The following is a 16,274-nucleotide window of genomic DNA, read 5'->3' as shown; positions in this document are numbered from 1 at the left end:
TGAGGAAGATTGGCTAGGCAAATAAAGTTGATTTTCTCATATGGCAATTATTTGGACATAAAAGAACACCCAACAAGTTTGGGAGCAAACAAGATAATATAAATGACACTTCCTTCACAAAGTGCCACTCTGGACAGAAATGAAGAACAATTTTTGGAGAATTATTCTTGGGCTAGGACAGGAATGTTTCGGCATATTCGAGCAACCTATGACCCAAAGGAATTATGAGAATTATTTGGAAATTTTTGGATGGATAGAAATATAGGTTGCTTCATAACCTAGGGCAGACAGGGTTATTCCTTTAATAGAAAAAGGAATATTCCTGAGAAAAAGAAATTAGGGTTTGGTCAAGCAGTGAAGTGGAATGATCTTATCAAGGTTTTGGGAATGATGAGCCACTTGGGAGAGGAAAATGAAGATGATTTCCCAGGTGGCAAGGCCACAGAACTGCTCCAAAAAGAAAAACAGAGCAAAAACGATTAATTAAAAGAAAAAGGAAAGGGCCAAAATCTAGGCTGTTACAGATGTCATTGAGTCGACTCACGAGATCATTCTGAAACACATCTTCTAGCGAGAGCTCCTTGTAGATCCGCGACAAGGCCACTTTCAGACGGGCAATGTAATCCTGGACACTGGCAAGGCGGGATTCCAGTCGCAGCACGTTCATGGCAGCTTCGTCCTTGATGGGAGAGTTGATGGGGTCTAGTCGTTTCTCGATCCGCCAAGTCTCGTCTTCAAAATTCCAACAGAATTCTGCATGGAGTGAAAGATAGTGAGTTGGTTGTAGCATTGTGAAGAAACTTTTCAATCCAGTCGGATGAGAGAAATTACCTTCAAGCATGAGAAACATCTTCTTTGCAAGACCGCCCAAATAAGCTTCTAGTTTATCCCTCCTCCGAGTGAGAACATCCACTTTGTCAGTCAAAGGCACCTTATCCTCCTTAAGTTGCACAACCTCTTTGTTCGCCTTGTCAACAACAGTTTTCAGCTTGGCGATCTCCTCTTCCTACTTTACGACTGAAGCCAGCTTCTTGTTAGCAAGTTCAGTCTTTTCACGCACCGTCTTCTGTGCTGCTACAAGGTCGAGGTCCTTCTGCTCCAGCGCCTGCTTCATTTTGTCTAAAGAAATAACATTCTTCAGACGAGCTTGGAGTTGACGGTTTTCATTACGCACATCTGTTCGAGTGGAATCACTCGGTTCAAAGGATGAAAAGGAAAAGATCACAAGGCGGGCAGTCGACAAATTGTTACCTCACATGATAGCTGCTTCATCCTGGGCTTTCTTCAAGTTCTCCTTGGCTAACTCCAGGTCGAGATTGAGTTGGATCTGCTTCCTCTCCAAGTCAGCGTACTTGGTCCCAAGTTCACAAGCTCTCTGCAATCAACAAAAAGACAAGTCAGCCAACAGAAACGAAGATCAGTTACTTCCGAATAGGAAGTGTGCAAGATCAAATGGCACACCGAAAAGAGTTCTAAGACTGCCGCCGAATCACACATTCAACAGCAGTCTCGGGGACTACACCTAGTGGGTGCACTTAGCGTGGCCCCACTGGTTTGATTTACCACTAGGCATGGCCTGCCCTGCCCGAGTGGAAGAAAAAAACACAGAAGAGAGTTCTAAGACCACCGTCGACTGCCAGCAGTCAACAGTGGTCTCGGGGACTACACCCAGTGGGTGCACTTAGCGTGCCCCCACTAGACCAGGAATTCACTCAACACGACCTGTCTAATTCGAGTGAAAAGAGCTACACACAGCTACATGACACACCCACTGGGTGTACAGATGCAAGAAACGGATTGGCATCTTATGAATAATAAAGCAGCAGTTTTCAAGTAGCATATCCTAACAAAGCAAAGGACAAGCTGAAAGCCAATCGGAAATCAACTTACAATCCCACTTACTCGGACGTTGGTTTGGAGGGCAGAGCTGGCGTCATAGGCGGCCTTGATGGTGTCATACACCACCTGCATTCGGTCCATCATTAGACCGACCTAGATCATGGCCTCCTTGGAAGCTCCTACTTGGTCCTCGGGGACGTGATGACTAACAAAGAGAGGAGTTGTTGGAACAGGTGACGTAGCCGCTAGAGCTGAAGCTTGAAGTTGCACAGCTGGCGCAGGAGCCTGAGTAGTCGATGCCGAAGGCTGGTCAGTCGACAAAGGATCAGCAAAGGAAATAGAAGTTCGAACTGGATCACCAAGTTGTTGAATGACTGGCTCAAATTCCGAGTGAGGCACTTTGCTGGTTGGCACCCTCCTGCTCGAAGTCCTACCCCTTCTCCCTGTATTCCTTTGAGGCAATTCTTCATCATCATCATCGTCTGGAAGTTGGATAACATTTGTTGGTGCTGCAAAACACTCGACCATAAGAATTCACTCGGCCATCAGAACAATTGGCGAAGGAAGAGCATGGCTATGGAATCGTACCTGCCCGAGAAGTGTCGCGTCTGTGGTTTCCACGTCACCCCGCTCCTCGCCAACGTCCATGGAAGTTGCAGAAGTAGCAGCACTGAAAGTTCTGAATTTCACTTGGTCAAACAAGAAAAGAAGTTTGCAGTGGAGACAAAGAAAAGAAACGAAACACTTACGTAGAGGCAACAGGAACAGCCACCTTGATCCTAGGCAGAGCCTTCCGAGGTTTGGGCAAGGCAACTTTGGCCTGCTTCGCGGCCTTCTCTGATGGCTCAGGAGTCGATGTCTGAGTGCGTTTTGGGATTTTCGCAATCGACGCAGCCACCTTGCCACGTTCCCCTGCAGGATCTTGGGACTGTTTGGAACGACGCTCCGAGTGGGGCGGCGAGTTGACTTCTTCACTACTACAGGAGTCCTCGCTGTCATCTTCACTGTCATCTGCATACTGGATGTCACCATTGTCGCCATCACTCTCAACTCCTGGATACTACTCTCCATTCGGCATCGAGTACATCTTGGTGAAAATCTGCAAGACACAAATCAAAGATATCGGTCAGATTCAAGAACAATCATGGATCGAAAAGAAAGAACACTCAGTAAATTGAGCTTGACCTCTTCTGGAGTGTGGTTGGCGTCGAATGGCAGAACCCTCCTGGACCCCCTGGTGTTATCCTTGTTGCCAGTGATGCTCTTGAGCCACAAGGCCATCGTCTCCTCATCAAACTCCTCTGGGTGGATTCGGGTTGTGTCTTCAGGGCCCGAGTACATCCACATCGGGTGATCACGAGCTTGGAGAGGCTGGATTCGTCGACTGAGAAATACCTCCAACAGATCCATGCCGGTCACACCCTCCCGGACTAAATTAACAATCGCGTCAACCAAAATGGCCACTTCGCCTTTCTCTTCAGCGGTTATGGTCAGAGAAGAAGGCTGACAAAGTCTATCCATGGTGAAAGGTGGGAGGCCGGTCGACTGACCGGGAGTCGGAATGTCCATGCAGTAGAACTAGGTCGACTGCCAGCCCCTGACTGACTCGAGAAATGTCATAGGAGGAAAGGTGCTTCTACGTCTAGTTTGGATCCCTAACCCCCCACACATCTGGATCACGTGCATCTTTTCATCACTCGGATTCGCCTTCTTCACCGAATGGAAATGGCAAGTGAAGATGTCTTTGAATAAGCCCTAGAGCGGCTAGCAACCCAGGAAGTTCTCGCACATAGAAATAAATGCAGCAAGGTAGGAAATTGTGTTGGGAGGAAAATGATGGATCTGAGCGCCGAAGAAATTCAAAAAAACCCGGAAGGGGAGGCAGAGAGAAACCCCGGTCGAAATGGGTGGTGAGGAGGACGCACTCACCCTCGCGTGGCTGGGGCTCGGATTCATTCCCCGACAGCCTCCAAGACCCGTAAGCAATCAAGCCATCGTTGGCAAGATTCTCCAGGTCCTCCTTCAGGACAGTGGAGCGGATCTAGTCCCCCTGGATCCAACCAGGAGGCAGACCGGACTGCGACGACGACCCCCTCGCCATCTTCTTGCCTTTCGCCGCCGTCGTCACCTTCTTTGCGCGCTCCAAGGCCGCGGTCTTGTCCTTCACTATGGCGATGGAATGCACGCGGGGCGAGCGGAAGCGTCAAGAGCAGAGGAGGGCGCGGTGAAGAAGCAGAGAAGAAGGGGGGCGAATGAGGAGCACTGTGCATCGCATCAACCCCGGCGCTCTTTATGGGGCTGCTTCCGAGTGGCTGACTAGTGGGCCCGAGCAATCTTATCGCATCCTGCAACAGGCGCTCGCTCGATACGTGGCAAAACAGGTGGCGCGGATATCTAGGCATCCCTGTCTACTCACTCCATTTACTGCGGCACGCTCCGTCCCGCACGCTTCTCCAAATTTTCGGAATCCCGTGAGATCCGGGAACCGCAGAGCAATCAATTGCATCAAAGATTTAACACTCCAATTCACTCGAGGATTACCAGCATAATTTACTCGACGACCTCAGAATCGATCAAGGCGACTGAAGCAGAGTCAAAGTTCCAGTATGATTTCCAGACCCCGATGAAATGCTTCCGAAGCATAGAATCGAGTTGGAACCAACTTCAACCCTTCTTCACTCGGACCTCAATCCATTCAGGGGCTAATGACGATGACATGTACCTAGGGTAGGGTCATAGGCTTGACCTAGACGCCCTACCCAAGGACACTGCCCTAGAGTCAAACACATTCAAAGTCCAACAGAAGATACCGGCTGAAATCACCTTGGAGTGCAATCCACTCGACCAGCTATTCCACTCGGATACCCCAATTCCACTCGACCAGGATAGCGTCATTCGACCATACAAAGAACCAATCGGAGCACAGAAGACCTACAGTCACCCCGGTATGGCAACGGTCAGGCGTTCACTCCGTAGTATTAAAAATCATTAATAGTCATTTATAGTAGGTGTTACCAGTAACGCCCCTGCCTTAACTTACACTTAACCATGTGTAACTGAGGAATAGAGGGACCTGGCGCACTCTATATAAGGCACCCCCCCTCCTCTGGCACAAGGGTTCGCACCCCCTGTAACTCTCATGCATATTCCAGTCGATAAGCCTCCGAGGCACCGAGACGTAGGGTTGTTACCTCCTCCGAGAGGGGCCTGAACTCGTAAACTTGTGTGTACAACATCACCATAGCTAGGGCCTTGCCTCCTCCTACGTACCCCATATTATTACTGTCAGACTCACTCCCACGACACCTTCCCCGCACCGCCGTCGCCAACAACCACCGCGCCGCCGCCCCACTGTCACCAAGCCACCCTTGGGCCCCTCCCCCTCCCGTCGTCGCCGTGCCACCGAAGAAGTCCCCAAAGAGCAAGACAACGTTCTTCGGCGTGAGGGCGAAGCCCTCCGTCAACTTTGTGGTGGAGTTCACCGATGTCGACCGCCGCTTTTGGCTCGGCACTGTCCACGAGGCCACGTGTGCCTACGACGTGGCGGTGTGGCGTGCCGGGAGGCCGAGGGCGGACCACAACTTCCCAGAGATCGAGACTCCGGCAGATGCGGAGATGCTCGTGCCGGAGGGCATTCATATGGAGGAGATCATGACGAAGAAGACGAAGAAGAGGCCCGCCATTGTCGTTAGTCCCGACGAAAGTGACGAGCAACGATGGTGAGGTTTGCACGGGAGCATCCGGAGTATGTTCAGGTCGAGCAGGAGTACTTCTGGAAGCGCGACGTCGAGCAAAAGAAGAAGGACTAAGGTCGCCCCCTCGACGGTGATCACCGTCAAGTCTGACTTGTCGGACTGGGATGACTCGGAGGAGGAGGACGAGTGGTGCGACGCCCCTAGCAAGGATGAGTTCTCGGAGCAGTTCAAGAGCTCCGACAAGGAGTAGTTTCATCTTCAAGTAGTAGCCGTTCGAACTAGTAGTAGCCGTTGGAGTAGTAGTTTGATGGATGTAGTAGTTTGAGCTAGTAATAGTGCTTCAAATTAGAATTATGTTTAAGTATGACTTAATAGAACTATGTTTAATTATGTTTGAATGAAGTACTAGTTGAACTTGCTATGTTTAAATTATATTTGAAGTGATGTAGTATCTGAAGTTTCTAATTTTTACATCTTCATTTTGCATCACTTGCTGGAGTTGCACTTTTACATCTTCGTTTTGCATCACCCGTTGGGGTTTACCCTTTTTTGAAGATGCAAAAAAACCTTTTAAAAATAATTTTTTACATCTCTTGTTTTACATATTTAAATTTGCATCTTCTATTGAAGATGCTCTAAGCAGCGGCGGATGACGTTGTTTCCACGCAACTTCCATCGATCTTGACGCGAAGATTGACGACCGAGACAGGGAGACGCCTGAGTGATCGCATGCGAAGAGATAAGGCTTGTGCGGTATAGATCGGTAGTAGCTGAGTCGACTGGGTTCTATACCTTCTTGGAGATTCTATAAATACGACCTCGTTCGATAAGCAAGGCATGCATCAGCTGCTCAGATGATTATGTCGACGGCATTCTTGCTGCCCGCCCTGCTCCTGGCAGCAGCCACCACCGTGACTTGTGTCTGTCAGACGAGCTGCGTCGGTGTGGACATTCCCTACCCCTTCGGCATCGGCAGCGGCTGCTTTCGCGAGGGCTTCGAGATCGAGTGCATCCACGACGGCCCTGTGCTCGCCGACACGTCCCTTCGGGTGGTGCAGCTGTCGGTGGATCCTGCCGAGTCGCTGGTTATGCTCTCCGTTGGGTGGCAGTGCTACGACCCCGCCATGCCGAGCGAAGTCATTCGCATTAGCCATGGTGAGACGTTGATGAACAAGCACGGCGTGTACCGCTTCTCCAACACGCGCAACATGCTCGTCGTGCTCGGCTGCAACACCATGGGCACCATTGGGAGCGCCGAAACCGCGCGCGTCGTCGACGACTTCTCCTACTACATGGGGTGCATGAGCTTCTGCAACAGCTCGACGAGCCCGCAGGACGGCCAGTGCGCCAGCCTCGGCTGCTGCCACGTAGACATCCCGCCGGGGCTCACCCACAACTATTTCAGATTCCGGAAGTACAACCACACCGGCATGATGGACTACAGCCCATGCGACTATGCCTTCCTCGTCGACAGGAACAACTACACTTTCCAGCGCTCCGACCTCCTCAGGAACACCATTTGGACCTCGCCGGTGTGGTTGGACTGGGCCATTCGCGGCCGCGACGACTCCACCTCATTATCATGCGCCGAAGCGGCCAAGGCCACGACCACGGGCAACTCGTATGCCTGCGTGAGCAATCAGAGCTACTGCGTCGACGCCATCAATGGGCCTGGTTACAATTGTAACTGCTCCAAAGGCTATGAGGGCAACGCCTACCTTGTCGACGGGTGCACCAGTAAGACAGATGCCTTGCTTAACTATAATGATCCAATTTCCCTTACTGATCAGTGTCCTAAATTAACAACTATTTCTTGAATTTCTGCTACACAGATATAGATGAATGTGCAGATCCAGCAACGTATCCTTGCAAAGGAGTATGCAAGGACACCGAAGGATCTTACGAATGCACATGTCCTCATGGTTATGGGAGCGATGACTCAACAAGGCAACATTGTACTCCAACGTTCCCACGTGCTGCACAGATTTCCATAGGTAACCTCGGAGACTCACGAGTTACTGATTACTACCCCCTCTATTCCTAAATATGAGCCCTTTTTAGATATTCTAATATGGACTACATACGAAGCAAAATGAGTGTCTACACTCTAAAATACGTCTATATTCAGCCGTATGTAGTCCATATTCAAAATCTCTAAAAAGCCTTATATTTAGGAACGGATGGAGTACTTCTTAATGTTTGCAGCGCTTTGAAGCAGGGAGTAAGCTCAAATACTAGCTTACTATCTTCTGCTGATATAGATTAATAATCAGAAATTTGAGTTAGTCACATTAACTCTCTTTTTTCTGGGTGTAGGTGTAACATGTGGTATTCTTGTCATCACATTTATGGCATTTGTCGTTATTATTCGAAAAGAGAAGCGGAACAGTAGAGAGTTTTATGAGAAAAATGGTGGTCTTACCTTAGAGAAGGCTAAAGTTATAAAGCTTTACAAAAAAGAGGAGCTCAAGTCAATTTTAAAGAGTAGCAATTTGATAGGAAAAGGCGGTTTTGGTGAAGTTTACAAGGGTGTTCTTGGTAGCATAGAAGTCGCAGTAAAGAAACCAATTAGTGGCAATGTGCTGGAGAACAAGCAATTTGCAAATGAAGTCATCATCCAGTCTCAAGTCATCCATAAGAACATCGTTAGGCTCATAGGTTGCTGCCTAGAAGTGGATACCCCCATGCTAGTGTACGAGTTCATCTCCAAAGGAAGCTTCCATGACATTCTTCATGAGTTTGACAAGAGGGAGTCTCTCAGCTTGGATGTGCGCCTAAGAATTCTTGCAGAATCAGCACATGGTCTAGCTTATATGCATTCACAAGCCCATATCAAAATCCTCCACGGTGATGTTAAACCAGCAAATATACTCTTGGATGACAATTTTGTGCCAAAGATTTCAGACTTTGGCATATCTAGGTTGATTGACAAGGACCACACTGCAAACGTCATTGGTGACATGACGTATATGGATCCAGTATACCTACAAACAGGCCTTCTAACTGAAAAAAGTGATGTCTATAGTTTTGGGGTTGTCATCTTAGAGGCCATCAGCAGGAAGAAGGCCACTCACTCTGACAATAACAGCTTAGTAACAAGCTTCCTTGAGTGTCACAAAGATGGGAAGGAAGTAACTGGTGGGAAGAAAATAACCAAGTTGTTTGATGAGGAAATTGCAGCACTAGGAGATTTGGAACTTCTAGTCACTTTGGCAGGGATTGCTGTGAAATGTCTTAACCTTGATGTGGATCAAAGGCCATCAATGACAGATGTCGTCGCGCACCTTGACACATTGAACCAGGCTCAGGCTGGCGGGGCCGCCCATTTGCAGGACCCCAAATTTGAAAAAATAGGATATGACGTAATCCAGCAGCCTTCAGAGATCGAACTCGCGACCTTGCGCTAGCCAGAAAGAAAAACAGCCATCTCGACCATTCGCATCAGGTCACATGGTAAAGGAATAATTTTTTGATGAGTACTAGTACAGTACAGGTATACGAGCACGCTACTTCTGGTAGATGTTTCGAGATGTTTAACTCCATATGTAGCATTCTTTTCCAGGTATAATGAAGAATACCTTAGTATAGAAAGTATCCTATGTGCAGATTTCAAGGAGTGGCTTGTAATTTGCTTTCTATGGAATCCTTATTTGTACTTTGTTCTTAATATAAAATAAAGGTTCTTCAGGACCTGACCAGTATTCAAAGAAGCATTTGAAGTGTCTTCTCTGATTTAATATAGATCATTTCTTATGCATTTTTGTTGAAAATGTCACGAAAACACTTATGTAAGGCGATTTTTAAAAATGTTTAAATGTAACTTTGAGGCGTTTTTAAGAAGGTTTTTCTATTTTCGAGCCCCTAGTTGCTTAGTTCACCTCAATTTTGTCCAAGGCATCAAACATTCCTCACCTTTCCCCTCCCTCCTCCAACCCAGCCTAACAAAAAGCCCAAACGGAGCACTACCGTCCGGTCAATTGCAGTGTGTTCCTTGTCGATTGCAATCAACCTCGATATGCCAAAGTCTAAGATCTTTGGCACAAAAATGTCATCCAATAGTATATTTGTAGGTTTAACATCACCGTGCAGGATTTTGGTATTGGCGTGTGAATGCATATAGGCTAGACCATGTGTTGTGTCCGCAAGAATGCTTAGATGCACACGATTCTTGTTGTCAACCCTATGAAGAATGCCATGCAAGCTTCCTTTGGAAATAAACTCGTACACTAGCATTGGGTGTGCACCCCCCACTTCCAGGCAACAACCTATAAGCTTAACAATGTTCTTGTGGATGACTTTATTTGCAAATTGCTTGGTCTCCAGCACATTGCCACTAATTGGTTTCTTTACGGGTTTGTTATCAACAACCCCCTTGTAAACTTCACCAAAGCCACCTTTACCAATTAAGTACACTCTTTAAAATTGGCTTGAGCTCCTCCTTTTTGAAAAGCTTAATGACATTAGCTTTCTTCAAGGTAAGACCACCATTTATCTTATAAAATTCTCTAGTATTCTGCTTCTCTTTTCTAATAATAATGACAAATGAAATTAATGCGATGAGAAGAATACCACCTGTTGCACCTACATGCACAAATAAGCAAACTTAAATAACTAAAACTTCTGATTATCGTTCTGTCAGCAAAAAATAGGAAGTTCATATTTGAGTTTGCACCCTGCTTTGATGCGGCGCAAACATTAACAAAAAGGATAGCGAGTTAAAGTTTAACGTATACCATGTCCCGGATCCTACATGATAGAGTCTGCGTCACTAGGTCTCGGATCCTACATGATAGGGCACTAGGTGACTGAAATTTTCAGATATATTTTCAAATGCTTTTCAAGTCTCGAACAATCTTCATCACCTCCATCACGTCCTATAAATAACTCACCCACTCAGGTATGTTAGCTCTACAAGGGGCTGGACTATAGTATATATAGTGTAGTACAAAATAGTAAAATACATAATAGGACTATTGACTATATATATAGAACGAGAGAAAGGTTAGCAAAAGCGATGCATATTGAGAAGTAGTAAGTCGTCTGAGGTTACCAATGCAAATCTGTGCAGCAAGTGGGAACTTTGGAGTACAGCGTTGAGTTTTTGGGTCATCGCTCACATAACCTTGGCGACAAGTGCATTGGTAAGATCCTCCGGTATCTCTCTGCATACACATTTGCAAGGATACTTTGCTGGATCTGCACATTCGTCTATGTCTGTTGTGCAAATTCATAGCATAGTTGTTACTAATTAGGGCATTGATAAATAAAGAAAATCATAGTTGTGCTAAGCATGCGTCTATCTTACTGCTGCATCCGTTGACAAGGTAGGTGTTGCCCTCACTAGTAGAAAAAGGGGGATTTGTCCCGGTTCGTAAGGGCCTTTAGTCATGAACCGGAACTAATGAATCATTACTAATACCTCCCCCCTTTAGTCCCGGTTCTAACACGAACCGGGACAGACGGGCCTCCACGTGGCCGGAGCGCCGAGCCCAGGCAGGGGGGCCTTTGGTCCCGGTTGGTGGCATCAACCGGGACCAATAGGCATCCACGCGTCAGTATTCCAGTGGCTGGGTTTTTTTTTTGAAAGTGGGGGAGGGGTTTGGGGGTTTTGGGGGGTTAATTTAGGTGTTTCATATATTGTGTTAGCTAGCTAATTAATAGAGAGAAGTGTCCTCTCTTATGTCCGTGCTTGGTCGACGCTACGTACTATACACAGAGAGGCCCTCGACACGCTAGCTAGTAAGAAAATCAAGGGAACCATTAAGTACAGAAGTTCGTCATGCATACCGAGAGAAGTGATCGATCGACCTCTCCTTCTTCGAGAGATTGGTCGAACAACAAGTTTTCGTATTATCTATCCGACGCTACTGGCTACATACATATACAATATGTAAGATCTCTTAATTACAATCCCCTAGCAATTGAAATCAACTTCCACATGATATTCTCCGGCTTTATTGATGACGTGGTCAAGAAAGAATCCCGCCAATTCCTCTTGAATTGCTTTAATGCGATCTGGTTCTAGGAGTTCATTCGGCATCTGCCACGTCTAATTTGAAGAAGGGGGTTAATTAATACATATATATGAATGAAACTCAACAGAAATGATGGTGTAATAAAATGAAATTGTGAATATTATTGCTTACGCACTTTATTGTCTTTCAGAGTAGCCCCGCTTATTTTTTAAAGTCGCGTTGTACATGAAATCGCACACGTAGTATCCACATAAATCATTCCCTTGTTTCTGCCACAAGCACTTTACGAGAAATAAAGGTCAATCAAACTGATAATGAAGCATTATAAATGGCATTTATGAAAGTATAGCTATAGAATCAATGGGAGATGCGCGCAACTAGCTAGCCAGTAGTACTTACTTTCGGGTATGTATATCGCAGCTCCTTCAGCAGTCCCGGAGCTTTTGCGGTGAACTGTTTCCAAACCCTGCAAGACAAAAAATAATTATTATTACTTGAGATATCAGGAAATGAACAAAAAGTTGCTGATATGGTGCGATAATGATCGATTGAACTTACTTGTTGAGCAATTTAGTCATGTCCGCAAAGGTTTCGAGATCTTTTCGTCTCGAGTCTAAGACGGTTACTAGTCCCCGCTCAAGCTTAATCTCCAGAAGAACATAGTGGAAGCTGCGCACGCATGCATAACTCATCAATTACATTACTATAACCTCGCTCGAGTAATAAGGGAAACCGAATCTGCACACAACAGTAACACTCACTTGAAGTTGTAAGGAAAGAGTATGGTATTTTTGTTTTGATTTTTGATCAACGATTATAGCAAGTTGGCCTCGGCTTCGTCGGCGTGCTGTTTAACCTGAATATCATCTATGATATTTGTGTTAATGAACCCAATATCATAAATTTCTTGTTTTCTACACTCGACGATCTTCAATCTGCATAATATATTGAGAATAATTAATTATAAATACATGTAATGAAAGAGCCGAGCTATATATAGAGACTTAATGACAGAAATAGTACTTACAGGCAGTAGCAAAAGACCGTTAATTTATCGAGGGCCTTTTGATTGAAGAACGCGAAGAACTCCTCAAATGGAACACACAACAGATCAGTTTCAACGAGGTCGTGCTCCTCTTTAATGTTCAGATACAAACTATTCGTCCCCCCAGACTCTCTGCAGGTTTTCATGTACCAATTATGAAATCTTCGCATCATCGTTGTTAGAGATTTTTCATCTTTGACGAGAGGCTTCCCGTACTCGTATCTGTGTTCGTCCACCTCCATGAAATCAGGAAGTTGATCGTCAGGCAGGTAATCTTGTAGATTGCCATAACCGGCCACCATCCCCGGAGCATTAGCGACGATGTTGCCGCTAGACACATTGAGCGGGGGGGGGGGGCACGATTGGTTTGCTTGTTCGTCGAGCTGGTCAATTTTTTTCGCAGTTGCTCGTTCTCTTGACCTTTGATGTCTGACAGTACTTCCCGACCGCTTCGCTTGGAGATATGTCTGTTCAGTAATGCGCTCATAGTTGGTTCTCGGCGGAGACTTTGCCGGTTTCCTCAGGGCATCGAGAATGCGCTTTGCTTTCACCGGATCTACCTTCTCCTCCGGAGGTGGATGTCTCTTTGCTTTCAACCCTTCAAAGAAGTCGTCCACTTCAGCATGCACGATCTTCTCGTTTTCCTCCATGATCCTCTCGTACGGTAACTTCTCTAGAGGCTTGAGAGGAGGACCGTATCTGTATTGCCTCCCGCCTCTGGCTGTACTGCTAGACGACGGAGCAGACGGAGCGGCTGCAGTGTCTGTCTTCTTTCGTGCTTGCTTACGAGGCGGAGGAGAAGGACTACGATGCGCCGGAGTAGCCGGGGCGGCGGCGGGTCTCTTCCGCCCTTGCCGGCGAGGCGGAGAAGGAGGAGGTTGCTGGCTGCTCGGGCGCGCCGGCGCAGGCGGAGAAGGAGGCAGAGTGCCGCCACGCGCCGGAGAAGGAGGCCCAGTGCCCTGATCGTCACTCGCCGGAGGAGGAGGCGGTGGAGGAGGTGGAGTGCCCTGACTCGCCGGAGGAGGAGGAGGAGGCGGAGGCGTCCAGTTCTGAAGGTTGATGAGCTCCTTCCGCCATAGGCATGGAGTCTTCAGAGCAGAACCCAGCCTAGTCTCCCCTTCACCGGTAGGGTGGTCAAGCAGGAGGTCCTCAAATCCCTTCGTTATTTCATCCACCATCACCCTAGCATATCCTTCTGGAATCGGCTGGCACTGAAAAGTTGCGCCGGGTTCAGTAGGATAAACAGAGCCAACAGCTGCCTTGACCTTCAAATTCATCCATCGCGCCATAATGTGGCAATTTTGAGACTCCATGATAGCATCCACGGGATAGCTGGCAGGAGCGGTCAAGACATTCTCCGGCTGAAGCAGCTTGGTGGAAGCCACGCTGCTTCTCCGCTGAGATGGCGGGGTAGCTTCGGGGGAAGATGCGGCAGGTCGTTTGCTGCGATCAGCTGCTTCTCGTTCCTCTTCTCGCTCCTCTAGCCCCATTACCCTTTCATGCAGCGCCTGCAGTTGGCCCTGCTCCAGTTTCTTCCTCCTCTCATGGGTTTTGTAACCCCCTGCGTCCAGAAAACCAACCTTCCACAGAATGGAGCCTGGCGTGCCTCGTGTCCGTCCAGGGTGCTCAGGATTCCCGAGGGCCATTATGAGCTCGTCCTTCTCCCTGTCTGGAATGAACGTCCCTTTCTGCGCTACATCGATATAGTGCCGAAGCTTGGTGACTGGTATTTTCAGTTCTCGTCCGTCCAACGACACTTCCCTGATACAGGGTCCAAGGTTCCGCCAGCCCCAAAGAACCAAGTTCGGCAATGGTCTGGCCAGTTCATTGTCTCTGGTTCGATCCCTTTATCAAGCAGATCATTCTCAGCCTTGGACCACTTAAGCCGGGTTTTGAGGTAGCCACCTGACCCCGTGCGATGGTGAAACTTCTTCTTCGCGGCATTTTGCTTGTTTATCGCCGACATCTTCTTACTCTTTTCCGATGTCTTGTGGGCCACAAATGCGGGCCAGTGATCTTTGATCTTCTCATATTTGCCGATGAATTCAGGTGTCTCTTCTTTGTCGACAAACTTGTTCATCTCTTTCCTCCACCTGCTGAATAGGGTTGCCATCTTCTTAAGAGCACAAGACTTGATTAATTGCTCTTTAACTTTTCATCCGAGCTCAACTTTTTCTTTGGGCCTCGTCTCCTTACCGAAGTTGTGCTCGATTCGGAGGGCTAGAAAAAGGAAGAAAGATGAGAGTTAATTAATATGTGTACATATACCAAAACAATGGATGCATCAATTAACTAGTCAGCACAGGCTTAACTAATATATATATACCTGGCCAAACTCGGTTCGGTCACTGGAGCAGTCAGCACGGTCTCCTTCTTGTACCTCCATTGTGTCACCGGAGCCATCATGAACATAGCCCTCTTCTTGTACCGGCATTAATGGGCCGGAGCCATCATGAACATAGCCCTCTTCTTCACCCAGTCCTTCCAGCTGACCATCGGTGTCGTTGAGAAATGACGCAACTTCATCACTTCCTTGTGCGATTATGTCCCCCAACATCTCTTCTGTTGCTTCGTCTCGGGAGTGCTCCATAGTTTCTGCAAATATTTACAACATGTCAATTATTATTCAAACATGGTACAAATGGATATATGTTAGTGGCAAACGTAGAACTAGCTAGCTAATCACAATAAGGAATCATGTTAGTGGCCTCGACGCTGCTTCTCTAGGGTTTGGGGTGGCCTCGACACAATGCTTCAAGGGTTTGGGGTGGCCTCGATGACAACGCTCTTTTTTAACTTGGTAAATTTGGGTGGCCTCAAGAGAGTTTGTTGGGTAGGGGCGCGGCGGGAGGGGGTAGGAGACCAACTTCGTTTTTTCTCTAGGGTTTGGGTGTCCTCGAGAGTTTTGGTCGAGCGAGAGGGCCGAGGGGGGTGCTTCCGTGGTATAAGTTATCATGGTCGAGAGGGCATATATATATTGACTGCCCCTCATGTCGAAGTTATCCAGGAGGGGGTTATATCGACAACGACGTGACATACATATACATGGGAAAATAATATTATCGGGGAGGGGGTATATCGACCCCCCCCCCTCGTGTTGAAGTTATCGGGAGGGGTATATGGACGACGACAGACCCGATAAAACATAAGAAAATGAAGAAGAAATAAAAAGAGGAGAAGAAGAAAGGAATAGAGGAGAAGATCGAAAAAAAAGAAGAAGAAAAAAAAGAGGAGAAGAAGAAAGGAATAGAGGAGAAGAAGAAAAAATAGAAAAAAATAGAAATTTTAGAAAAAAAAAGTAAAGGTTTTGCCTAATTCATTGTTCATATGAATATACAAACATTTGCATATTTACAATAATTAATATCACCAAAAAAATCTATGAACAGAAAAAAATACTTATTTTTCTAAAAATCTATCTTTTGCATATATACATGAACATATATATATACAGAGAACATATATACATACATATATATATATTTATAAAAATGCAAAAAAATCTAAAAAAGAACATATAAACAGATATACACACATACATATACTCACACATATACATATAATATGAAAAAAACACCATATATACATATAATCTGAAAAAACAGAGGAGAGGACGGTGGGCGGCGCCGGCCTGACAGGGCAGTGGCGGCTGGGCGAGGCGCAGCGCCAGCACAGGGCAGGGGCGGCGGCGCGGCGGCCGCGCAGGACAGGAGCGGCGCA

The 16,274-nt window shown here is 46.9% G+C and overlaps 1 protein-coding gene and 1 pseudogene across 1 annotated transcript; one reads left to right on the top strand and one right to left on the bottom strand.

The window, feature by feature from the left end:
* The first annotated feature begins 6,607 nt into the window (after positions 1-6,607).
* LOC119301598 (wall-associated receptor kinase 2-like) lies at positions 6,608-9,088 on the top strand. Its single transcript, XM_037578594.1, has 3 exons — positions 6,608-7,271; positions 7,367-7,528; positions 7,851-9,088. Exons 1-3 carry the CDS (start codon positions 6,623-6,625, stop codon positions 8,939-8,941), a joined length of 1,902 nt encoding a protein of 633 aa, XP_037434491.1. The 5' UTR covers positions 6,608-6,622; the 3' UTR covers positions 8,942-9,088.
* A 343-nt stretch (positions 9,089-9,431) lies between these two features.
* Positions 9,432-16,274, bottom strand: part of LOC119350166 — a 41,604-nt pseudogene continuing 34,761 nt past the window's right edge.

The sequence above is a fragment of the Triticum dicoccoides genome, chromosome 1B (assembly GCF_002162155.2).
Source record: "Triticum dicoccoides isolate Atlit2015 ecotype Zavitan chromosome 1B, WEW_v2.0, whole genome shotgun sequence".
Taxonomy (NCBI): domain Eukaryota; kingdom Viridiplantae; phylum Streptophyta; class Magnoliopsida; order Poales; family Poaceae; genus Triticum; species Triticum dicoccoides.
The sequence above is the reverse complement of the archived record's forward strand: the minus strand, read 5'-3'. Positions and strand labels throughout refer to the sequence as shown.

Excerpts from the sequence above, each read along its gene's own strand:
- LOC119301598 (XM_037578594.1), top strand. The coding sequence starts at position 6,623 with ATGCTCTCCGTTGGGTGGCAGTGCTACGACCCCGCCATGCCGAGCGAA. Across the intron at positions 7,272-7,366 it reads CCTTGTCGACGGGTGCACCA|ATATAGATGAATGTGCAGAT; the intron begins GTAAGACAGATG and ends TCTGCTACACAG. Across the intron at positions 7,529-7,850 it reads TGCTGCACAGATTTCCATAG|GTGTAACATGTGGTATTCTT; the intron begins GTAACCTCGGAG and ends TTCTGGGTGTAG.